The sequence below is a fragment of the Dromiciops gliroides genome, chromosome 3 (genome assembly GCF_019393635.1).
Source record: "Dromiciops gliroides isolate mDroGli1 chromosome 3, mDroGli1.pri, whole genome shotgun sequence".
NCBI classification, from domain to species: Eukaryota; Metazoa; Chordata; class Mammalia; order Microbiotheria; family Microbiotheriidae; genus Dromiciops; species Dromiciops gliroides.
Genome location: NC_057863.1, coordinates 28690062 through 28717462, shown reverse-complemented (window position 1 = coordinate 28717462; position 27401 = coordinate 28690062). Strand labels below are relative to the sequence as shown.

General features: G+C 38.4%; 1 protein-coding gene across 1 annotated transcript in view; it reads right to left on the bottom strand.

Moving 5' to 3' along the window:
* Positions 1 to 27401, bottom strand: part of LOC122747104 — a 104775-nt gene that overhangs the window by 62720 nt on the left and 14654 nt on the right. The window contains exon 2 of the mRNA XM_043993322.1: positions 18106 to 18394. Coding sequence (XP_043849257.1) covers positions 18106 to 18394 — 289 coding nt within the window. The remainder of the gene's footprint in view (positions 1 to 18105; positions 18395 to 27401) is intronic.

The window sequence follows — 27401 nt, the reverse complement described above, 5'->3', positions numbered from 1 at the left end:
TTTATCATTTTCTGCTATACTGGAGCCATGCCCATCTAAGCAGAGCCTGCTTCTATCATTACCTCTCATCATTAGGAAGCACCTTTTTTTTGCTCATGTTGGTCCTATACCCTAAGATATCAATGCCTGGAAAGGTGAATGAATTTTTAAACACATCCTCATTGCAGAAGAGCATTAACATTACCACCCAAATTAGCTGCTCAGACAGGTGAACCAGAGGTAAAACATGAGTGCTTATGTGTGTCACTATGCTGCTCAAGAAACTTCAGTGACTCCCTATTGATTCTAGGTTAAAATATAAATTTTACTTAGCTTTTAAAGTCTTCCACAATAAGCCTCCAGTTTACTTTTCCAGACTTGTTGCACATTTGTTGCCTTCATCTAGCTTACTTTCCAGGCCTACTTATCATTCCTTTCACTTGACATTGCCTCTCTTGTCCCTTCAGCATTGCACAAGCGGTACCATCCATGCCTGGAATGCACGTCATGATCACCTCTGGCTATTAGAATCTTAGCTTCCTTCAAGGCACACTTTTTGGGCCATTTCTTATAGGAAGACTTTCCTTATCTCTTTAAGTGTGTGTTTTCTCCCTTTTCTTCAATTAGGTAGCTGGGAGGATAATAGAGAATCCCCTGGTTCTGGCATCTGGAAGACCAACCACAGTCTAAATCCCACTTTAAATGCTTATATGAATCTACATGAGCCTGGGAAAGTAATATTTTCCAAAGAAGAGTACATGATCACATCATCACATTATCCTGTTGCAAGGACCACATATTCACGATCCTCAGAGCTACCTTGCAATACAAGTAACATGTGGCAGTAGGTAGCTAAGAGGATAGAGTTCTGAACTTGGAACCAGGAAACTGAGTTCAAATCCTGCCCTGGATACTTACTAGCTATATAGCCTTGGGCAAGTCACTTGAATTTGCTCAGCCTGTTCCCTTACCTATAAAATAGAAATAATAATAATGCTCCCTATTTCATGGAGTTGTGAAGGTCAAATAAGATATATATGGATATCTATGTATATCTATATATATGCATATATACACATATGTGACATAATATATAATTATATAATATATTGGATATGTGTATATATGTATATATACACCTATAGGAATACACACACATATATATGGTATGTTGCATGAGAAAATAATGGAATTTGGCAGATACTCAAAGGTCCACCTAGAGATTAATCTAAACTGATTGAATTAAGTGAAAGTGATTGACTGCTGATTAGCCTACTTCAAGTTAACTAGATTGTAATCACACCTGGCTAGCCCTTAAGATGGTATTGTTCTCAGAAGCTAAGGACTTTGAACTCAACAAGAGACCACCTTCAAGTCCAGGGAACCAATGGCTTTGGATGATGCCTACCAATCAGCTTGAAGCAGTGTGTAAGGACCGCCTCTGCTCCAGATGTATAAAAAAGCTTCCACAAACAGCTTGCTGGGGAGTTCCTGATTAAAGCAGTCTCGTGGCTGAAGACTGGAGGAAGAACCCAACCAAAGTGGAACTCTAGGCTAGAAAGGCCTTTTCTTAACTTTCTGAACTCCACATGAATACCTGGTATGCTTTAAAAAATGCTTACTGTCCAAAGACTGGTGCTAAAGCTTCTAATTTAAGGTGACCACACATTTAGATTTTAAACATCACAGTTGCAAACCTTAAAGTACTATATGAATGTTTGTTATTACCAATCATACACATATCTGTTTACTGTTGTATCTCCTCCTCAGCTCTTCGAGTACAAGGTAAGGTCTTAGAGGTACTGGGACAGCTGCTGTTTTGACATTGTGCCTAGCAGAGGGTCTGGTACAGAGCAGGAATTCTTATGAAGCTTGTTGAAATCGTATTGTGATGGATGAGATTGGATATGATTTTCCTGCTACCTTCCCTAAGCTTAAATTAGACACATTCTATTACTCTTTCAATAAATAAGATCCATTTTCAGTACAAACAACAAGGATTTTAAATTGCATTTGGTTCCAATTATAGTTCATGTTGAAGATTAATTTTTCCAACTATACTTTGTGGCTTCTTGATAACAAATTAGGTCACCCGCATATGGCACCAATTTCTATCTATAAGGGACAGATTTGGGGGTACTAGTGATTTCTAAACACAGTTTTGTTATCACAGAAATCATTGCACTGAATAGTAGCTGATTTGCTTGCTAGAAAGATAGATTCAAAGTCTGAAAACTGAGTGGCCCAAGCACTACCGAATCATACTTACCATTGTACCCCATCATTAGCATGGTATCTGTCCATAGTAGATGTTTAATAAATGTGTTGATGTGTCTGTTGAACACTTACCATGTGCCTAGCACTATGCTAGATGGAGTGGGAGATATGAAGAACTGTAAGGCAGTTACTGCTCCCAAGAAGCTTCTAACCACTAAGGGAATTAGATTAATACAGATGATGAATAAAATTATTGTATAAAGTGACTATCAAGAATGCTACTCATCTCAATGATATCTTTACCCTTTAACTTTATCAAAGTAATCAAGCTTTCCATTCAGGATGGATGAATCCACAGCAGGGGCAGTCTTCCATTGTCCTTTCCTTTGTTTCTCTCTAACCTTCAGGCAGCCCATACCCTATCTGGGGTGGACAGATGGGAAGAGCAACATGGTTGCTCACATTGAATGGATGAATGGTGACTCACCAATTAACAATCCTTCTGGTCAGATGACAAAACATAAGGCCTCATTATCTGTCCTGCTGCTGCACTCTCCAGATCCCCAGACACTGCTGTCACAGGTGAGATTTGAACTCATAGCCCATACTTTTTACACTGTACCACACATCTTCCTCAATTTCAGTGCTCCTTGTCAAATCATAGGATCAAGAAAGAAAAAACAAAACAAAACAAATCGTAGGATCATATATTTATATGTAAAGGGAGTTTTAGAGGTCATTTTGTCCAATCTCTTCCCAATTTTACAGATAGTAATAAATAAAATTTATATAGCATTTTGATGTTTGAAAAACATTTTCTTTATGTAGATTATCTTATTTAATACTCATAAATATCTTATTATTATTCTTTGTTTACAGTTGAGGAAACTGAGTCTCTAAGAAGTTAAGTGATTACCTAGGATCAAAAAGGTAATAAGTGGCAGAGCTGGGAGTTGAAGCTGGGCCTCCTGACCCCACACCCACTAAGTCAGGCCACCATAGAAATGGTTTCATGTCAGGGATGAGAAGGAAGAAATTTGTTGTCAAACTGCTGTTGTTGACCTTAGTTTCTGCTTTTTGTCAGTTTCCAGCACCCCAACCCTGTTTCCATGACCAAATAGCTATTCTTTAGGAGACTAAATATCATCCTATAATTCCATTTTTATTTCTACTTGAACTCTGGGGCAGCTGCCTCTTGCCAAACAAGATGGAAGCCCATTTCCCATTGATTCCCTTTAAGATTTTATGGTTGGTGTTTCAAAAGGGAAACTACAATTTTGGAACAGCTGTTTAGCCATTTAGAAATGTTACATCTGCTTCAATAAGAGGAAAATTCCAATTCCTGCCAAATATGCCTCTTTTGGAACTAAGTAGTCTATCCTCTCACATGGTGGTAGAATACAGCTTCTTTAGATCCAAATCTGATATGCCCAACAGAAGGCACTAGTCTTGACTGAGTATTCAAATTCTCAAATGGGGTTTAAACACCATTGCCTTGAGTGGGTAGGTTCATTTCAACAAAAGTGCAACAAAATTGCACTTTCATGCAATATGTAACTTCAGCATGCAATTTGGGGTTTAATGTTTCATCAGAATATGGTTAAATTCATCAACATGGAAGAGCGGTACAGGGTGTCTAGATGGACAAGTATCATATTTTAGTTGAAACACTTATCTCTGGCAACCCAATGAAGTGCTTAATGGAAATAGCATCACTTATTTGAGAATTTGGATCCTGAAATGTGAAAATAAGATATTGGAACAAAAAGGAGAAAAGGATTATCATAAGATCATAAGTTGCACAACTGGAAGAGACATTAGGGGTCATAGGGAAAGGGGGGCATCTAAAAGGTTACACAGCAGTTTGTCTGAAAAATTCTGGGTGTTTTAGTAGACCTCAAAGTCACCATGAGTCATCAGTGTGATGGGGCAGCCATAAAAGCTCATGTGACCTTGAGCTGCATTAAGTGAGGCATAGATTCCATGATTAAAGAGGTGATATTCTTTCTTTGTCTGTCCCTATCAGATCACATATAGAAAATAATATTAAGGTTTGAGGACCATGATTTAGGAAGGACACTAATAAATTGGCAAGAATCCTGCAGCAAGCAAATGGGATGCTGGTGAAGCACCTGGAGTCCATGTCATATGAGGATGGGCTGAACAAGCTGGGGAAGAAGAAAGCTGTGGAAGAGAAGACTTGGGGCACATGATAACTGACTTCAAGTACTCAAAGACCTCTCAGGTAGAATAATGCTGTAGACTTTTTCTTTTTTGTCCCAGAGAGCAGAACAGGGTACAGTTGGTAGAAGCTACAAAGAAGGAAATTTAAGATTTGTTGTCAGGGAAAACTTCCTAATAATGTCCAAAAGTGAAATGAGCTGCCTTCAGAGATAGTTTCCCCTCATTGGAGGTCTTCAAGCAAACGATAGATGACCACTTTGGGGGACGCACCATAGTAAGGCTCCTTTGGTTGATGGGTTTGGAGTAGATCACCAATAAGGCCCCTTCTAACAGTGCAGTTCCAAGATGGTACAAAACCCTCTTGTTACAGAAGGAAATTGAGACCCAAAGATATGAAGGGCCTTGTACAAGGTCCTATAAGTAGTAAATTGCAGAACAAGGATTTGAACTCAGATTATCTAATTCCAGATCCACTTTTCTTCCCACAATGCCATGGTTTAGGACACCATACTCCTTGCATGAATTTCTTCCTTTGTACTTTACAGTGAGGGATTTAAGACTCACCAATATCAAGGCTTAAAATAAGTAGGATCTTATATGAGCATGTTTTTTTTTAAAACTGGTATGCTTTTTTATTATGAAAAATAAGAAATCACTCAAATTACATTTGGCAAGTACTTACAAAGAGCCTTCTCTGCCTTCTCTAAACCAAATACATAGACCATTCTGTATATAATATAATAGAGAGGAACAATCACTAGCTTTTCAGTAAGCAAGATGGAGTTCAAATCTATTATCAAAGATTCAGGATCTTCTCCTAACTATACTTCTTACCTTTGTTCAGTTCTCTTCACTTTACTTTGCTTCAGTTTCCTCGTCTACATAAAAGGGCGGGGGGGGGGGGGATTATATTACTTATAAGGTAGCTCTCAATCCTGTGATCTCTGGATAACCAGTAGAGGTAACATAGGACAGTGGGCAGAGTACTCAGTCTGGAACCAGGAGTCCTGTAGTCAAATGTAGTCTTTGCAACCACCAGTGGGTCCCTGAGCAAGCTTCCCTTAGTGTCTGTTCCCTCATTTATAAATTAGTGTGTGTGTGTGTGTGTGTGTGTGTGTGTGTGTGTGTGTGTGTGTGTGTAGAGGATTGGATAAGATTATCTCTAAATCCCTTCCAAGTCTACATTTTATGAAGTCTGTGAATAAAAACAAAGGACCTCAGAACATAGATTTAGATCTGAAGTAGTCCTTAGAAATTATCTAATCTAAAGGTTTTCTTTTTGTGTCCTAGACTTCTTTGGCCATTGTCTGCTGAAACCTATAAACCCATTTTAGAATAATGTCTTTAAATACATAAAAAAGGGCCAGCTAAGTGGCACAGTGGATAAAGCACTGACCCTGGATTCAGGAGGATGTGAGTTCAAATCTGACCTCAGATCCTTGACATTTACCAGCTGTGTGACCCTGGACAAGTCATTTAACCCTCATTCCCCTGACCCCTCCAAAATACATAAAATAAAATGCATAAGATTTAAAAAAAAAAACCTAATCACATTAAAATGGTTACTATTTTTTTAAATCAAGTTTGCAGACACCAGATTAAGAAGCTTTGAAGTTCAACCCTCCCATTTTACAGATAAGGAGACAGGTACAGACTGATAAAATAATATGCCTAACATCATATAGATGGTAAGTAGTAGATGCATAATTTCATTACTTTATGGAATACCTGTGAGTAAACTCTTACCCATGTAGATAGTCAATTCCTCTGTAACTGACAGTCTCAGAGTTGCTTGGGGCACTGCAAAGTTACCCAGGGACTATAGTCCTATACTATATGACACAGGTGGGACTTAATTCCTTGCCTTCCAGACTCTGAGCCTAGGTCTCTACCTGATAGGCCATACTACCTTTGAAAACAAATTAAATTTACTTTTTCCAGTGAATAAAAATGTTTGTTTTTTTCTCCCTCTTGCCTCTCCTCCAACTTGGGGACAAACAAAAACAAAACCCTTGTAACATGTTTATAGTCAGGCAAAATAAATTCCCACATTGGCCATTTCTAAACGGTATGTCTTAATCTATATTCTGGGTCCATCATTCCTCTACCAGGAGGTAGGCAGTATGTTTCATTATGGGTTCACTGGAATTGCGGATGGTCGTTGTATTGATCATAGTTCTAAAGCTGTTCAAATTTGTTTGTCTTTACAATGTTGTTATTGTATAAATTGTTCTATTGATTCTGCTCACTTCACTATTCATCAGTTTATTCAAGTCTTCCCAGGTTTCTCTGAAACTATCCCCTTCATCATTTCTTATAGCACCATAATATTTCAACACATTTATATACTATAACCTACTTAGCCATTATCCAATAGATGGACACCCACTTGCTTTGCCACTACAAAAAAGAGTTATCATAAATATCTCTGTACATATGGGTCTTTTTCCTTTTGCTCTGATGTCATTTTGGTTATAGATCTAGTGGCAATAGTATTGATGGGTCAAAAATATGCAGTTTAGTAACTTTTAAGGTATATTTCAAAGTTACTTTCCAGAATGGCTGAACCAATTCATAATTTTCCTATATCCCTTCCAACAATTAATATTTTCCTTTGTTAATTTTTCCAGTCTGGTGTATATGAGGTGGAATCTCTGAATTGCTTCCATTGGCATTTCTCTTTTCATTAGTGATTTGAAGCATATTTTTTTTCATATGGCTATAAATATCTTGGATTTCTCCCCCTAAACATTTATCAATTGGGGAAATGGTTCTTATTCTAATAGATTTGAATCTGAAATGTTTATGCTTAGGAAATGAGATCTTTGTCATGAAGGAGTGCCCCCCTTCCCCCCTGCCCCAGTTAACTGCTTTCAACTTTGGCTGAATTTTGTTTGTGTAAAAACATTTTGATTTTATATGATCAGAATTATACACTTTCTCCTCTGTGATGCCCTGCATCCCTTGTTTGACTTCTTCCTCTAATCATAGGTATGAATGGCAATTTCTTCCTTGCACCTTTAATTTGTTGATGATTTAACCCTTTATGTCTAAACTATGGAATCATTTGGAGTTTATCTTGGTATATGATGTAAAATATTGGTCTACACCTAGTTTTGCTTTCTAGTTTTCCCAGAAGTTTTTGTTAAATAGTGAGTTTTTACTTCAGTGGCTGAGGTCTTTGGGTTTCTTAAATACTAGAGTACCATATTCATTTGCTTCTGTATATCGCATCCCTAATCTATTCCACTGATAGACAGCTTTCATAACTGGTACTGTATCATTTTGATGACTTATTTTAGAATATAGTTTGACCTCTGATCCTGCTAGGTCCCCTCTCTTCCCATCTCTTTTTTAAAAATTATTTTGAGATTCTCGACTTTTTGTTCTTCCAGATGAATCTCAATATTATTTTTTCTAGCCCTATAAAGTAATATTTTGTTATTTTCATTTGTTTAACTTAGATAGCATATTTTTTTGTTATATTGGCTCAGCTTCCCCTTGAGCAATTAACATTTCTCTGAATATATAGTTCTGTCTTTATTTCTATAAAGAGTGCCACATTCTCTTAAAGTGTTTGGGTGTGCTTATCCCAGATTGGTATATTTTTAAAAAGACCAAACAACAACAACCACAACAACCTGCTTTGGTTGGTTCTCTTGTGCAAAAAACAATGCCTACTATAAGCAGGGATTACTCAGTCAGCCTGCAGTTCTGGACAGGGCTTATTTTCTGGGACTATTTTGTGTACTTTGTTTCTCAGAACCAGAACCAATGAGACATGCATGACAGTAAGATGAACTCCATAAAACCTTTTCTTCCTTTTAACTTCCCTATTTTTGTTAATGTCGCCATTACTTTCCAAGACCTCCTCTAATATTAAGACATTTGAATCATTTAAAATTCTAAGTTATATGTATTAGAATATATCTAGGTATATCTAAATGTAATAATGTAGAAAATTTACATTATATATGTCATATATGCATGTATATATATTATATCTATGTTTGATATGTGTATAAAATATAATTATCTATCACAAATAAAAAGAAAATTAAAAAAAGACATTTGAATCATCTCTGACCTTTCAAATCAGATGAAAGTCTTGTCAACCCTATTTCCTCAGTATTGTTTGCAACTGTCTCTTTTAAGCTCCTACTGCCACCAAACATGGTTTGGTCCCTTATTACCTCAGGGAGACCATTGGCATAAGTCCTAATAGGGCTCCCTCATCTGCTCCAAAACATTGTTCACCAATATCTAAATAATTGTCTAAATGATTATGTCATTCCCCTGCTCAAAAACAAAACAAAACAAAACAAAAAAACCCCAAAAAACCCACAACCTTCAGTGTCTCCCCATTGCCTACATAATAAAATAAAATCCTAACTTGACATTTAAAGCCCTCTACAATCTAGGTCCAACCCACCCTTCCAAGACATTTTCCTATTTCCTTCTCCACTCTAGATAATATGGACTACTAGCTATTCTCTGATCTTCTCCTGTCTTCTACTTCTCACATGAATTGCCAAATGCCTAGAAAGTTTTACCCTCTGGTATTATGGAACTAACTCTAAAGGCATAAGTACAAGGTTCAAAACCTACCTCTGATCCCAATTAGACATGTGACATTGCGGAAATCACCTCATCTTCCTTGGACTCAATTACCTCATCTGGAAAAAGGTGAAATCTGGCCTCAATTGCCTCAAAAGCCCATTCTAGCTTTTAGGATCCTCAGGTTGAAATTCTTCTTTTCCTTAGGTCACATATCACCCTTGAAAAGCCTTCCCTTCCTCACTAGGTGATTTCCAACTTCTCTAAAGCCCTGATGCTTGTGTTTGGCCTTTTCCAGACACTTACTATTCTATAGCTTTCCCTCAAGAAGAATATAAACTTGGGGGCAAGAACTATGTCAATTTCATTTTTGCATTTCTATGCCTTCTGCATAGTGGGAGTATAATGGGAATTCTTTTTAATTCAAGCCTTGTCTTTAGATTGTGATGCCACATTTTTTTTCTTCAGCATAATGACAAAATGCTACACCTGAAGGAAGAAGATACCTGCGTTAAGACTTTCCCAAGGCACTAATTGTGTGAAGGAGGGCAAGTCCTGTAACCTCTGGAAAGTCAGTTTCCTCATAGATGAAAGGGAGATGATAATAGTTCCCACCTGCTAGGGCTGCACAGAGACTCAGCTGAGGCAAATGATTTTAAAGCTGCTGTAGAAATATGATTTATGAAGCTCACTCAAGTAATAAGCATGTCTTCAGTGCTAAGTGTGGGGAAACTAATGATACAAAACCAAAAATGAAACAGTCCTTGCCCACAAGAAGTTTGCACTCTATAGAAGACACACCATGTGCATTTGTAAATATACACAAATTAATAGAAAGAGAGCCATACTTGGAAGCAGAAAGACACAGATTCAAGTCCTGTTTGGGACACACCCTGGTTGTGTGATCTTGGGTACTTACACTTAGCCTCTCAGTGATGTGGACAGCTCCCCAAGACTCGAGGTTTCAGAGAACATGCCAATCTGCTTTGGTAGAGAATGTTTTTTCATCTGGAAGTTCCGTATACCAATAAAATCATGGTTCCAGTTCCTATCACTATATACAATAAACACAGTGTAAATGTGAAGGTTCTGGGGAAATCCTATCTTCCCAGAAGGGCTCTCAGTTAAATTTAGAACTTACCTTCAATTTATTGTAGAAACACAAACTTAGCATAGCCAGCTAATGCCCTAAATAGGAAACCAAAAAGCAATAGAGAATGGGGGTGGAGAGGCAGGGAGGAGGGAATGTTCAGAGAGCAGAGTTTCCCTTTCTCCTGGTGTCCTCCAGGTCTCCCTTCCTTGCTCCTAATAGGACTTGTGTGTCCTTTTAGAGTCAAAAGCAAGGTAATCACACTAGTAATGGTCCCCGAGGCCAGGTATGCCCCTTCAAAGCAAAGTTAACTGTTGAATGAATTTGGCCAAGCTAGACAGCCAACCTAGAGAACTCAGTTCCCAAAGGAGCTAATTATCTGCTGATAATGATTCTACCTTCACCTGCCTTTGGCTTTGTAGACCTAGCTCAGCAAGCAGATTGATTAGAGGCTATTAGCTTCTGGTTTTTGAGAACTTGCCTCCAGCTAATTTTTGAAAAGAGAACAGGTCTTTTCCTCACCTGTGGAGTTGTGTGCTTAACTCCTGGATATTTAGAACAACCCCTCAACTTTTCAAAGTTGTAAATGGGCCTCCTAATTGGAATGCCTCCTGTGGCATGTAACTGCTCTGATTTACTTTCCTCCTACAGATGTTTATGTATTCTATGAGAGGGAAAAGTGCATTCACTGGGACTTTGGGCCAGTCACATCCTACTTGTATGATTTAATGGGCATTGACACTTGGCATGATACATGGTCTGGATTGGATATTATCTGAACCAGCAAGAATAAGTTAGTGAATCGCTGTTAGTTCACATTTTTGGGGAAGCTTTCCAGTGAACAGTTATAAAGTAAACTTCCATTTATCTAGAATTTTTGAAAACACAAGAATCCCCACCCCACTCCCATTCTCTCATACAAGTACTAAGCAGTGATATAAGGTATTCGTAATGATGACTCTGGGACACCTAAGTTCCAAATATGCCTTCCCAATCATTAAAGAAAGATTACATCATGTTTAGTCCCATTAATTTTTTTTATTGTATTTAATTCCTTTAGACAAATATTTATTGAGCTGCTGCTATGCACAAAGCCCAGCTGGTCCACAGAGCACACACCCTGCCTCTCAAGGGCCTTATAAGAGTTTAGAGAAAGAATCACAGAATTTCACTGTTACAAGGGACCTCAATGATCCCTGAGTTCAATCCATTCCCTAACAAAAATTCCCTCTGACAAATACTTCCCAAGTGGTCATCCAGCCTTTGCTAGGAGACATCTAGTAAGATCTGATTGATAAGAAGTTCTTCCCTACCACCAGTCTAAATTTGTCTCTGCAGCATCCTGTGCTGTGCCTGGCATTGCTGTCTGTGGCCAAACAAAAAGAGTCCAGTCCCTCTTGCAGATAACAGCCCTTCAAATACTTGAATACAGTCATTATCTTCCCACCAGATCTTTGATAATGATGATGTAGCATTTCTATAGTGCCTACTATGTGTCAGACACTATGCTAAGTGCTTTACAAATATTATCTCATCCGATCCTCTCCACAACCTAAGGAAGTAGATGCTATTATTCCCCATCTTACACTTAAGGAAACTGGGGCAAACAAAGGCTTAAGCGACTTCTCCTGGTTAAAGAGTCTGTAGGTGAATGAACAATCATTTATTAAACACTTACTATATGCCAGACCTTGTGCTGTACTGGTGATACTGAAAAGGGAATCTATTCCCATTTCCTTCAATACATCCTCATATGGCATAGACTCAAGGGGCATTGGGGCAGCTAGGCGGCACAGTGCATAGTGTTGCCAGGCCTGGAGTCAGGAACATTCATCTTCTTGAGTGAAAATATGGCCTTAGACACTTCATAGCTGTGTGGCCCTGGGCAAGTCACTTAACCTGTTTGCCTCAGTTTCTTCATCTGTAAAATTAGCTGGAGAAGGAAATGGCGAATTGTTCCTGTATCTTTGCTGAAAAAAACTCCAAATGCAATCACAAAGAGTCAGACACAATTGAACAATAACAAGGCCTATCTCTGTCCGGGCTGTTTTCCTTATTCTTCAAGCTCAGAGAGAATTATCTTAAAAACATGGCAAAATATAATAGGTATTATTATAAGTGGCGCCAATCCCATTTTATAGAAGAATGTGGAAGAGTCCCCTCCTTCAGGAGAACTAGGGAAGGCAGTTGGGCTGGGACTTGAATGATAAATTGGATTTCAAGAAGAAAAAAGAATGAATTCTGAGCAAAGGAAACCACATGGGCAAAGGTGATGTGGCAGGGAAGCATGATCCATGTTTAGGGAAAAGTGGTAATGGTCTTCATGGGTTATCTCAGAGGCCGGGTGACCACTTGTCAGGGATGCCACAGAGGGGATTGCTGCTGAGTCATGTGTTGAAATAGATCAGTGGTTCTTGACCGGAGGCTGTGAAATTGGTTTTTAAGAATATTTCGAAAACTCTATTTCAATATAATTGTCTTCCTTTTTCATCCTGTGTATTTTATTTCATCCATTTAAAAGCATTTTTTTCTGAAAAAGGGGGTCCAAAAGCTTTGCCAGACTGCCAAAGTGGGCCAGAACACACACAAAAGGAAATTCTTTGAAGTATAATTATTTATAATTCAATCAAGATGATCTCTAAGGTCACATAAAATTCTGAGAGTCTGTAATTCAGAGATTCCATCTTGGGGATTGGTGCAATATAAGGAAAGGCATGTTGGAGGATCTTGTAAGAATACCACAAGGAGAGAATGATAATAGCAGCTAACACTTACAAAGCCCTTTATACTTCATAAAGTGTTTTATATGCATCTCATTTGATTTGTTCTTTAGGAGAACTCCTTAAATAATTGCTATCATTTTCCCCATTTTGCAGATGGGGAAACTGAGTCTGAAAAAGGATAAGTGATTTGCCCAGGGTCACACAGCTAATAAGTGTCTGAGGAAGGATTCAAATGTAAGTCTTCCTGATGCCAAGTTAGGAAGTCTTGTCTCTACCCAAATGTCTCAAGGAATCAGTGAGAATATTTAGCAGGAGAGTAACATAAATATGAGAGATGCAACAACCTCCTAATTAGCTTATTCTCTCCCCTCAAATCCATCCTACACACTGCTTCCATGTCCATATTCTAAAAGTACAGCTTTTATCATGGAAACTGCTTGTTAAAAACTTTCAATTGCTCCCTTTTGCCTAATAAACAAAGTTTTAACTTGTTAGATAATGCTTAAGGTCCTCCATTATCTTCTCTCAATTCATTTCTCTAGACTTAGCACCCTCCACTCACCTTTACTCATTCTGCGCCTCAAACTGGTGTCACTGATAGTTCCTCATAATACCTCACACTTTCCCCTGTGTTTTCTTTTCTCAGAATGCTGTTCACTCCATTTCAGCCTATCCAAATCATTCCTTCTTTCAAGAGTGAACTCACATGCCATCTTCTCCATCAAGCCATATTCACCATGTGGTTCCATTTTTCATGAATTATTAAGATGATCCCTCCTTTCCAAAGTCCTTTATTCCATTCTTGAAACTTTGGTTGATTTTTTTCATTCTATCTTGGATTTTATTAATTTGTGATTTACATAGGAATCCCCTGGAAAAAGGCTTTAGATGAATACAAATATTTGGTAATATACTACACAATATATAGAGGTATTTTATTATTTTTTTACTTGTTTCTTTCAATCATCCTTTCATGAATTTATTCATCTATTCATCTATCTAGTAATTCATTATTTTCCTAATCTGCACCTTGGCATGATGAATCATAGGATAAGGTTTTGTCTAATAGTTATTTTCTTCCTATTTGAAAATTAGTCATTATCCTTACAGAGCACAGAACAGACGGCTGCATCTCCTTTCTCAATGTGAGGCAATAGACAATGGAAAAACAATGAGAATGTAGAGTAGATGATAGAAGGAAATACACAAACACATGCGCACATGCGTGTGTGTGTGTGTGTGTGTGTGTGTGTGTGTGTGTGTGTGTAGCTCCTGCCCACCTCAAACTTGATTCTTTATTTTACATCAATGGCCAAGCGCTTTTTGACAAGAACAGCTGACATTAATAAAGCACTTTAAAGCTTTCAAGGTAATTTATAGTTATTATCTCATTAGATGCTTACAGTTCTATGAAGGTGGTACTATAGGTGTTATTCCCATTTTACAGATGAGAAAACTAAAGCTTAAAAAAAGGTTAACATGCTATGGTCATATGGCCAAGGGCAAAGTTAGAATCCAAACCTAGGTGTCTCCTGACTCCATATCTGTCTTTCTACTGTAGCACCTGATCTGGAGCTTGAAGTAAGAGAAACGATTAAGTAGATGGAGATGTGAGGGGGAGGCCAGCATGCTGAAAGTCACAAAAGTGAGAATAAGATGGAATGTAATTCAGAAACAGAGTTCTCTGTTTTTACAGAGAATATGTGTAGAGTAGTACTAGATGAGGTTGTCAAGGTGGGTGGGCTTCCAATAATGTAAGGATTTAAATTTCACATGAATCAGAAGAAGTTTGATAAGGCTTGGATAACTTATACTACCTATTTTCAAGTCAATTGGTCCCAGTGGTAAAGTGGAAGGCAAGATCTTTACAAGCACAAGGACAAATTTGATTTACTGCCTAAGAAATGATAGGTTGTTTTTTTAAAGGTTATGCTGTATTCTAAAACAAGCTAATATTAAAATTTGACTTTTTCGAATTGACAGCAACACACAAGGCAACAAGATAAATTGAAAAACACAGTTTTAATGAATATGATTCTTTTCTTGATTTATTTTGAAAATGAAGGCCTGTGAAGAGATTGGTGCAAGAAACATTTCCTGTGCCTCTCTACGACACTACTTGGTTCTTATATTTCATATAATTATATTTTATCTGGTTATATAACAATTCCAAAGAGTTGTCAAGCCAAATTTAGTTTAGCACAGTTACACAACCAAAATCTGCTTTAAGCAAGTCTATTCCAAGCAGAAAAACAACATTAGTTGAGTGATTGAACATATTTCTTTCCCTCTCTCAACAATGAAGTCATTTCTATCTTTTAGGGGAGAAAAAAAATGTTTTTCTGAAAATTATTTCCCAAGTTAAAGATGAAAAGCTGCTATGATTTTGAAGTTAAAAATAAATTTTGACCATCAGAGACCTAATTTAATGAGCTATAAAAAATTAGAGCTATAGTTAGTCATTTCAGACTCATATTCTCCAAATCCCTATTCACTGTGTCTTTGTATTGGGGAATATCTTGCATCTGAAACTTGCCTGAAAAATGTGCTATTAACCTTCAAAATGGCTGTTTTCTAGCTTTCTACATTTGCTGAAGTATTTGCTTGAATTATACTTGTTTCCACACAATAATTTATCGTGTCTTTTATTAAACCATCAATTGGCCTTTGTCAGTAGAAAATAAAATGTTTCATATTTGAAGAAAATTTATTATACTTATAATAATAGTTATATATACATGCACATACACGATTAAACCATTATAATACGTTTTTCTTCAAATATGGTTTAATACTCAGTCTAGCAAGGCAGTGGAATGTAATGGATGGAGAATTGTCCCTTAAGCTGTGTTCAAGTCTCCACCTCTGACAAATGGTGACTGTGTGTCTCTGAGCTAGCTTCTCAACTCTTCAATCAAACCGAAGGTGACAGACTGCCTCAGTAGGGAGATTGTTCCTATCTGGGAGTTCTCTTTGCCAGTGATATCCCCTGTGCACAGTCTCTGTTTCCATGTTTAGTGATAAAGAGATGGACTGGTTCCCCAGTGCAGTCTTCTTATAATGCATGGTGTTGGCACTGGCATTGGGTGCAGCTTCCGTGTGTTCTCTGAAGCTATGTTTGTGGAGTGTGAGATTGGCAGGTCCTTACAAGCTGGAGTCTTTCAAGTACAGGTCCAGTCACTGATATGTCTTTTTTCCCCAGGACCATGCTAGGTGAGTTAGAGGCTTGTCCCTGAAATGGTGTCAGAATAAAGAATTGGTGAGAGGCTGGGGTGAGACAGGAAGGGAACAGGAGATCACAAAGACCATCTCCTAAGCTGAAGAGGAGTTTTGTTCTGCACTGATGAGTGGGAGTATCTATACTGAGGAAAATCTACATGCTTGAAGTTGAAGATGTATATGTAGTATCAAGGTCTGGGGGTAGATATATAGCAAGAGTATCAGACTGATAATCTAAAGATCCTGGCTTTAATGCCAGGTTCTAGCAGAAGTTTGGGGTAAAGAAGGTGGTACTATTGAAAGAGCATTGGGTCTCAAGTCAGAAGGCCTAGGTTCAAATCCTACCTCTGAGATTAATTCCCTGTGTGACCTTGGGCAAGCCATTTATCCTCTCTGGGTCTCAGTTTCCTCAACTGTAAAATGAGGGTGTTGGACTAATAAGCTTCTGAGATCTCTTCCATCTCTATATCTGAGTAGTTTGTGAACAAAGTGCTGGACCTAGAGTCATGAAGATCCAAATTTAAATATCCTCTCAGATGCCCTTATCACCCTGGGAGAAAATCTCAGGCTGTTTCCTCATCTATAAAATGAGGATAATTATAGCACCTATTTAACAGGCTTATTGTGAGGAATGCATAAGATGTATATATAAAGTGCAGTACAAACCTTAAAATGATATGTAACTCTCGGCTGTTGTTCTATGAACCTGTATGTAGTTGTTTTATATGGAAATATGCTTGTTTATACATAGACACGACACACACATATATATGCCATGTTCATAATTGATTGTATATGTATGTGTATGTATACAGACTATACCTGATATCTGAAAACCAGTCCAGCTAAGGGGGGGAGAGGATCATTCCAGTCATTTGGCTGCTAAGTGATTAATTCTGATTATCACAATCCATGAAACAAAGGACATTGCAAAATGTCCTTTAGCCTTGTAGATTTCTATTTGTGTGCCTGTCTTGGCTATGGCAGAGTGCTGAAAAGAAGGGAGAGGCTTTTTCTAGCACATGGGCTTAGGTATCATTCTTCATCCCTGTTTTGGTTGTCCTGAGCCCAGTAGGAGATGGCGATGGGCTAAAGATACCATTACTTCTAGGAGTGTTTTCACCTAATAAACATGCTACAACTGAGAAGAGGAAAGGGGAGGGGAGGGGAGGAGAGGAAAGAAAAAAAGGGGGCCAAGGATGCTAAGAAGCACATATTTTAGGTTACAAGTATTAATTAAGCTATTATTCCTCATAATGTGAAATCCTTGTACACTGACCCGAAAAGATGACCTATTTTTGAAAGAATTGAAAACTGATGTTCTTTCAAGAAATGAAATGAGACAGTATAAGCAAGATGCAGTTTATGGTCAGATGGTTTATAGATTCTATTTGGGGAAAAGGGGGAGTTGTCAGGGTCAGTTTCAATATGACCACAAAGGCAATGAATAAAAAGCATCATTTCACAGGACACTAGATCATCTTGTCTGGTAGTGCATATGATGAGCATTAGTAAGAAACCGAAACCCTAACATGAAGACAATTGCAGCTTAGAATACCAACATCTGTTTCATTGGATAAAGAGGTAGAGAAATTACATGGAGAACTCAACATGAGTTTCTGAACCAAGTGATCCTTTTGATAATCACACCTTGCTGCAGCTCAGCTTTATATTACTACTATCCACCTCCTTCACTCCTGTTCAAGTGTGGCTGAATAAAAGCACAAGATATCACAAAAGTGATCAGGCTTGCTGCAAATTTATTTTGCATAATCTCAGTCGGACACTTGCTGTGGCCCTGGGTTGCTATCCATTATATCATGTTGTCTCTCTAAATAAAAGGAAGGAAGGAAGGAAGGAAGGAAGGAAGGAAGGAAGGAAGGAAGGAAGGAAGGAAGGAAGGAAGGAAGGAAGGAAGGAAGGAAGGAAGGAAGGAAGGAAGGAAGGAAGGAGAGATTTAGAACATATGATAGGTAATAGATATACATCTCTTGATTCTCACAACTATGGCATTAGTTAACCAATGTATATATTATTATCCCAAGTGTACAGATGAGAAAAGTCAAATCAAACAGTTAAAAAATGACAAGGCAGGAGACGCACCCCTCCCCCCATCGGATGATTCCAAGTACTCACTATCTTCTTAGCAGAGAACAGTAGATTCTGAAAAAATGGAAACAGGACAGGATAGTTTTGATGGTCAGTAAAAGTCATGGCAGATGTGTAGTGAGGGGAAGCAGTGAAAGTACCATGCAGATAGGAAGGAGGGAAGCCCAGGAAATAGCTAAATTCGTTGAGTGCCCGGGACACAGGGGGAGGGGGGCTAGCATATGAGAGTCCATAACAGACTCCCAACACTGGAAGGAGAAGATAAACTTTGCCTCTTTGCCAGCTCTCCCTCGGGCTGGCACCGGACTGATTGTTTCTGTCATTCCCACAAGCTTCCCCAGGAACATGGCAAATGAGGATCGTGTGAGCAGAGCATCAGTCCCACGGCTGTGGGGCCGCACACTCACTGTGGTGCTGATAGCTTAGCAGAAGGCAGGGGAAGGCTGGAACAGGACAGATTTATCCAGTGCTAAAATTAGGGCATCGTTGACGGGGCCAATTATTAGTCATTGCAACATTTTCTCCCAGAAGGAGGAAGTCTTGCTATGTGATACTGAGCCTGAGTTAGATAAGCAGGTGGAAAGCAGTGCATAAAGGTCTCCCTTTTTTAAGTCTGAGGAAGAGTGTACAATGAGGGAACCCGGGAGGATGTGACTGAATATCTCAGTGTGAAGCAAAAGTCACTCTATTTTGTGAGATCTTGACTCTCCCTCACTCAATTTATGCCCTTACACCAGGAAGATGAACCTGATGCTATTCAAATACATTTAATAACACATAGAAGCAGTTGTTCAGTGGGTAGATTGTGAGACATGGAGTCAAGAAGACCTGAGTTCAAATCTGGCTTCACATGTTTACTAATCGTGGGACCCTGGACAAGTCACTTAACTTCTGTCTGCCTTAGTTTCCTCAACTGTAAAATCAGGATAATAATATAACCCATTTCACATGATTGTTGTATCAAATGAGGTAATATTTGTTAAAAAAAACCCTTTAACACATTGTATCGCATATAGTAACATATAGCATATAAACACTTATTCCTTTCCCTTTCTCCTGCTCCCTTCATAAAGAATTTACTAACTGTTTCCTAGGTGCTAGGCACTGGGGAATCCAAAAAAAGGGGAAAGATCCCTGTCCTCAAGGAGCTTACATTCTAACTTAGCATTTACTTATGTGGCCACTCTTCCTACATAGATACATAAACAAAGTGGATGGGGAGGGCTAGGAAGGGGCTCCACTATGTAGATGGGTCTGTATATAAAAAGTGAAGCAAAGTACTTTCCAGAGGGAGAACACTCAAGTTGGTCTGAAAGCAGTGAGGGATCTTAGAGGGGGAGGGAATGAGGGAGAGCATCCCAGACATGGAAGACAACTTGTACAAAGAGCGTAGTGGCAAGATCTGGAGTCAGAGAACTTGAGTTCAGATCTCACCTCAGTTGCATGCTATTTGTGTGAGGAGCTTGGACAACCTCTCCTGCCCTCAGTTTGTTCACCTAGAAAACAGCAGCTGGACCATGTCATCTCTGAGCTCCTTCCAGCTCTCACTCCTAGGTGTTCCTAGGCTTGACTTACAATGAACTATTCTTCATTTACTTAGTATCTTAGAAAGGTTCTGTCTCTTCTGGAGCCATGTTAGTCTTTAAAATTAGGGATAAAAGGTTTTATTCAGATATTTATTCTGGGGTGAACGGAAGGAAGGGGACTAATAGTTGGAGGGGATCAGGAAAAGCTTCGTGTTAAAGATGATGCTTAAGTAAGTCAACTATCAACATGCTGGCACTGTGTTAAGCACTGGAAGCTCTGTGATAAGTTGCTTGAGTTGCATTTGAAAGAAATAAGGGACTCTATGAGGTAAAAGTGATGATAGGGTATATTCCAGGCATGGAGAACAGCCAGTGCAAAAGTCTGGAGGTGGGAAATGGAGTGGCCCATGCAAGGAACCTAGAGAAGGCCAGTTTGGCCAGAAAAAACAGTAGGAGACTTAGAGAGTGATGAATAGTACTGGTGGAAAGATAGATTGAGGCCAGGTTATGAAGACCTTTACAAGCCAAACAGAGGAGTATTTATTTTATCATAAAACAACTTGGGAGCCTCTAGGGGAGTGCCATAGTCAGATCTGTATTTCAGGAACATCATTTTGGTAGTCATGTGGCATGTGGATGCACTGGGGAACAAAGGAACTTGGGATAGGAAGAGCAGTGAAGAGGCTACTATAATAGTGTAGAGGTAAGATGACTGTGCCCTGGATCAAGGCAGTATCTTTGAGAGTGGAGACAAAGGGTCACGTGCAAGAGATGTGGTGGAGGTAGAAATGGTGAGATTTGGCAGCTGATTGAGTATCTCAGGTGAAGGATGTTCTACTATCATGTTGCATATTTGTGACTGCAAGGACCATTTAACATCTCAGCCTCAATTCTCTGATATGGGAAATGAGGAATTATACTAAAGGACCTCCAAGATTTCTTTTAGCTTTTGACTCCATGAAATTTAAAAATGTTTATTTAGGTAAACATATAATAAGATTTGGATATTTGGGGGTTCTTTTTACATTTTAGCAATAGCGTTCTATGACTGATGATTTAGAAAGACTGACTGATGAAAGAATTACAGTCTTGAGAATTTTCTTGAGTATTTTGGTTGAAGTAAGGACATAGGTTATAAATCTACAATGGGCAGTGTCATCAGAGTCCACGTAGTCTTAAACTCTTCATTTTGCAGATAAGGAAACTTAGACGCATAGAAGCAAATCGACTTGTACGTGGTCATGCTGGCATTTGAGCCTTGATATTCAGGCCCTAGAGATACTTCTCTTTCCACTGTGACACATTTCTTCTCATTTTGACAGTAAATAATTACCTTCCTTTTAAAATATGTCTAAAATTTGTTTGTTATACTTTGATTCCTACAGAAAATATAGTTTTAAAAACTGAATTTAGATTTGTAAGTGTTATAATCATCTGACTAGATAGATGACCAGAGGCAAAGGCACTTTAAGTTTTAGTTTTCTCATCTGTAAAATGGAAACTATAATGATTATGGTGCAGCTGTGGTAAGGTTCATAGGTGGCACAGTACATGGAGTAAAAGACTTGGGGAGAGGAAGACTAGAGTTCCAAACCTACTTCAGATACTAGGTAGTGACTCTGGTTAAGTCGATTAATTTCTCTGTTTCTCAATTTCCTCATTTGTAAAATAAGGATACTAATAGTACCTACCTCACAGGATTGTTGTTAGGATCAAATAAGAGCAGATTTAAAGTGCTTTGCAAACCTTGAAGCACTGTAGAAATGCTAGCTATTACATGAGCAAATGTATGTTAAGTGGTTTGCAAATCTTAAAACATTCTATTAGAATGTCAGTTATAAGTGTTATTATAGTATCTTAAAGAGATAACCACAGGTATTTCAGAGAGGAATTTTTTTTTTTAATTCAGAAAGCAGAAACCCATTTTACACAAGCACATAAATATATTGTTTGAATTACTTTTGTAATAACAGAAGAAAACTTCATGCTGATCCACAGGGAAACACTATTGACAAAGATTTTCAATTTTAAAAATCAATCTTTATACTCTCTTCTTCACCAAAAAATGCAAGTAGATTTTTTCAGGTAAATTTTGAATGACATCCTTAATAACCAAACCATTTGAGAGGCTTTAAAGATGATTATGCTTCCATATTTCCAGGACCTTTCATTTTTGTGTTTTCCCTCACTCAATGCACTTAATCATATTCCTTCTTTCCCTGTGTATATGGTTTCCAAGTGTTGCAAGGGCCTAAACCTTTACTGCAACATGACCATGCTAGTGATGAGCTTTTCCGAGTTAGAGCAGCTAGGCTAGTCCTCAGACAACTGATATATGGTCTATCCCCCGGTCCATGCTCAAAGCCTTTCCAGGTTGGTAAAACTTTCTAGAGCTCATGCTTTTCTGGTATAATTTTTGAGAACTTGAAGATTAAGTGGTAGAATCCAAGATAACCTCCCTCTCCCCATCATGATGAGGCATTGGAACAAAATATTAATGGAAGAAATGTGTTCTGTCAAATTGTCGAAAGAATCACATATTAAACATAGTGCTCCACTGTCACATTCAGGGTTTTAGAACTTGTTTAAGTTCAATATCTAACCAGTAGTGAGGAGCTCCTATTCTTTTCTCTGATCCAAAACTAACCAGCCAAAATTAACATAGTATATCATAGTATAACACTCTGTTACAATAATGTGCTTGATTTATGTCTAGGGTGTATTATAATAACCCCTAAGGACCAGTTGATTCCATCCTCTTTGACTTCAGGGAGTTCCTTTTATATGAAAAGTTATGAGCTCAGCCCTAGTAGCTCTGAGCCCCCAGTTAGGAAAATTCTTAGCATTTATTCAGAGGTTGAGCTCTATCACCAATTTTCCACTTAATTAACCCCAGAACTCTTTGTAGTTTTGAAGCAAAATTCATTTTACTGGAAATATTTGTATAAAAAAAGCAGATTATACTATATAGTGTATGTTGTAAATTATATAAACATGCACTAGAAGGACATGGAGGGAAAAACCCTTTGCTGGGATTTCCCTCTTCCTGGGTCTTCTGGTTTGATATACCTATAGAGTTAATGACCCTCCTCAACATTTACTTTCTTGGTTACAGCACTCACAGGTGTGTTAGACTGTCATACTTGATCCTAGAAGCAAAAGAGTCACTGGAGCTTCTTAAGAAAGAGAGTAGCATGGTCAGACTAACACTTTAGAAATATTGATTTGGCATCTGTGTGGACAATAGCTTGGAGAAGGGAGAGAATGAATTCTGGGAGACTCATTTGGAGATTATTAAAATAGCCTATGTGAACAATATAGACGGGAATTAAAAAAGGGGGACAGATGATAGAGGTACTGCAAAGGTAATATTGACAATATTTGGCAACTGACTGAATATAAATTGGTGAGAGAGAGGGAAGGATTGAGGATGATTCCAAATTTAATCTGGATGGCCTTGACAAATAGGGAAGTTCAGAAGAGGAGCATATTTGTGGGGGAAAACTTGAGTTCTCTTTTTGATTTTGAGATGTCATTATCTGATTGATAATGTCCAGTAGGCGATTGATAATGGAACACCAAAGTTCAGGAGAAAGACTATGACAGGATACAAGCATCTGTGCATCATCTGCATAGACAGAGTTGAATGCATGAAAGGTGATACAATCATTATGAAATACAGTATAGAGAAAAGCAAGAACAGAGCATAAGACAGAGACAGGAAGGACATAGAAGATGATCTGGAAAAGGAGACTGAGGAGAAGCTAGAAAAGTAGAATGAAAACCAAGAAAAAAAACAGTGTCTCAAAAATCCAGGGAAGAGAGAGTGTCTGGGAGGAGAAGGTGATCAAAAGTGTCAAAAGCTGAAGAGATATCTAGATGGATGAGAAATGAGAAGAGTCCATTGGGTCTGGCTATTAAGGGATCATTGGTTACCTTGGAGAGAGCAATTTCACTTGAGTGATGAGGTCGGAAGCCAAATTGAAAAGGGCTGAAGGGTGAGTGGGAGTTGAGAAAGAGGAGACAAAAATGATAGCCATTAGGCAGTAAAATATGGATTGTTCTTTGTGTGTATGCTTTTGCTTATTATACCCATTCTATTCCCTAATGTCACACTCTAATGACATATAATTACAGCCACCGTAAGAATTATTTTCTTATTAGGATCAAATACCATTAGGACCCCATTCTTAATTGGTAGAAGGGATTTTTCCTCTCAAATGAATAATAGAAAAAGGCTCAAACTGGAGTTTCAGACAAGACTTCCACTGACTTTTTATTTGAAAGTCAAATCATAGGCATTAGTAATTCAAGGAAAATGGAAGATTTCCTTTAGCAAAGCCTGAAGAATTATGTCTGAGTAATTCAGTTACTCTGGTTTATGGGTTATATTTTACCTCATTCATGATTGGGTCTACTTCAAAAATAAAAAAATAATTAGACAATAGAGCCAGCTCTGATACCAAACAGCTGCTTTCAAAGAATAATAATAGCCAAATCTAACAACCTACTCTTTCCATACCAGACCAGCTGTGGGCACAGAGGAAAGATACTAACTAGTGCAGTGCCCTTGCTATCTTCATTTCTTTCTATTGAACCAGGAAAGGGGGAAAATGTAGAGTTGAGTCCTTCATTCTTTGGGATATCACGTTCCCTAAATTACATTGAGAAGCAAAGAAGTTCCCTTCCTCAGGATGTTTCATGCCTGGCTAATTGTCATTATTGTGATAGTGAAATTTTTTAGCCAATTATGGGGGAAGCAATGAGCATTCAAGCTCTTGGGGCATCTGTGCATCATTATTTGAAAATAAATAGATCATTTCCTCAGGGTCTCACTTCCTTCTTCCCACCCCAAGGTACACGTGGACTACAATTCTAAGAGAAGAAAAAAAATAAGATCATGGAGGCATGATTATAATTTCTAGATTGCATTGAAATAATAAGTAAAGGTTCTAGCATAAACTGCAGGAACAAGAATTATTTTAAACAAATAGGACCTTCTCTGTCACCCTTCCATACACATCTTGTAACAAAGAAAACTGATACAGCAAACTTGACATTAAAGATGAGTTTCCACATCCGTAGTCCTTCACCTCTCTACAAGTGTAAGGAAATGTTTTTCATCACCTACCCTCCAAGCTAAAGACTGGTCATTACATATGATGTAAGTTCAAACTACATTTATTTAAAGGTAAATTAAAAATTGATTTCAAACTGTAGACAACATGGCTATGCCTCCTTGGAGTCACTGACACAAATGTATTGGTCAGAATTTATTATTTTAGTCAACGACTATGCTTAGCCAACTATGAAAAGTTTTCAAGAGCAAGTAAGTTAAATTTTGATGTGGTCCCTTTTAGCTGAAAATATTTGATACAATAACCTCTCTTTCCACAGATTTGTGATGTTGTGGAGTCTGGATTGTACTTAAGTCCTTAAAAATACTATATTAGGGGCAACTAGGTGGCGCAGTGGATAGAGCACCAGCCCTGGAGTCAGGAGTACCTGAGTTCAAATCTGGCCTCAGACACTTAACACTTACTAGCTGTGTGAACCTGGGCAAGTCACTTAACCCCAATTGCCTCACTAAAAAAAAAAAAAGATGTCCACAGTATCTATTACATGGTGAGAACAAAATGAGCTCATAATTTTTTACAAACCTTATACCTACATAATTGTCAATTATTGTGAAATCGACATATCTGGATCAGTCCCCAAACCTCCTCCTTTTCACTTCCCCCCTCTTTTAGATGATATTTGGGGAACTGATGGACTGAGGCAGCATTTGGGTCATTATCATTCTCTGAGTTGGGGAAGGGAGGTTTTCTGGCTTTCCTGAAGCCTATTTTACTTTGAGAAGTTATTGGGAGAGCTCAATGTTCTTCTCTCAATGATACTTCTGACTCATTCTGCCCGTCGGGAGGCAAACAAAACAGTGAACTGCTTGGACCTCTCTCTCCATCTGCACTGTTATTATTTAGAGCTTTGAGTACATTTCATCGTCTCTAAGTGCTGTAACACTGTTTTAATTTATTCTGTCATTGAAATGGGATTGCCAAGAAAAAAAAAGTAAAGTTAAAAACTAGGCCAGTTTATAAAGCTCAGGCATAAGGATCTTGAATTTCAAGATAAAAAGCAAAAAGGTGAGAGAACTAAAGCTGCACGGCTGCATACAGGGGAATTGAGAGATAACAGGTATTCTGTAAATAAATTAGGCATGAGTGGAGGGCCTCAGAATGCATTAGACCTTTATTAGAGAAAGGGGAAAAGTTAATAACAGATGACATTAAAAATACCCCTTTTAAACATCCTAACTGATAAAATATTCACAGTTAATCAAACACCAAAAGCAGATGCTATCAGTGATGGAAGGATAAGAACTCCAATGAAAGCAGGCAGGAACAGGTGAAAATGCATTCTAATGCCCTTAGGTTTCAGTGCCAGCCAGGTGGCATGCTCCTGAAATAGACAATGCACCTAGAATCAGAGGACCAAGGGCTAGAAGGGGCCCTAGGGACCAGATAGACCAGGGGTTCTTAAATTTTTTTGAGTCATAGATCCCTAATCATTGGACCCCTCCCTGATCCAAAGCCTAAGGACCTTTTTTATATTAAGGTTTCAAAAGCATAAAACCTAGCATTACAAAGGTAGATAATTATTTTGAAACATAGTGATAACAATATCTTAAATAAACCACATTCATCGACTGTGGGTTAAGAACTACAGAAAATCCAACCCTTTCATTTTACTTCAACCACCCCTTCCATTGTTCCCTCTCTCTCTCTTTTTTTTTTTGTGAGGCAGTTGGGGATAAGTGACTTGCCCAGGGTCACACAGCTAGTAAGTGTCAAGTGTCTGAGGCCGGATTTGAACTCAGGTCCTCCTGAATCCAGGGCTGGTGCTTCATCCACTGTGCCACCTAGCTGCCCCCCCATTTGTGCCCTCTTTAATTCTAGTTCTATAAGGAACAAACTCACCTTCATATAAAGTCTTTTCCTCTCCCACTTCTTATATCTACTAGTTATTACTGACACCTGGCTCTTTGGACATAGCTTTCCTTGGTCATCTTTTCCAGCACTGGCTGCACCTTCACTCATTATCAGCTCACTGGTTGAGGTTGAGGTTGGGGAGTAGGGATAGCTCTTGCTCCCTATCACCATGTCCAGGTTTTCCCTCTGCTTCCATCACTCAGTAACCTCTCTTCCTTTGAGGTTCATACTATTCATATCGACCACTCAAAAATCATGGTAGCTATTATCTAAAGATCTCCAAGTCCCCCTCCTTCTTCAATGACTTTGGTACCTGGTACCCAATTTTTCTCTCTTTCACAACTCCTGCTTTCATCCTAGGGAACTTCAACATATCTACTGATTCTCTTTCATATGCCTTAATCACTCTGTTCCTCAACCTCCTTACTTTCCAAGAACCTTACACCCTCCCTCTGCCTTCCCTTACAAAATCCTACTTTTCATCTGCATCATGACCTACAATACCTTGAGTCCTCAATTCTTTTTCAGGACATCTCCCCTGCACTAGCCACTCTCTCTTCTTTTCCCTGTCTGACCACTTGATGATCTAATTCAACTCCACATCTTCTTTCTCTCTTTAGTTTCTAGCTCTTTTATCATATTGTTAAATTATTCTTCTTCAAGCCTCAGCTTTGGATCATTCCAACCATTTACTGCCTTCAGTGCTACACATGTGCTGCTGAATGAAGATGAAGATAATCATATTCTGACTGGATCCACTACAAATTTATTTTATATAACCTCAACTGGGCCCTCACTACTGCCAGGC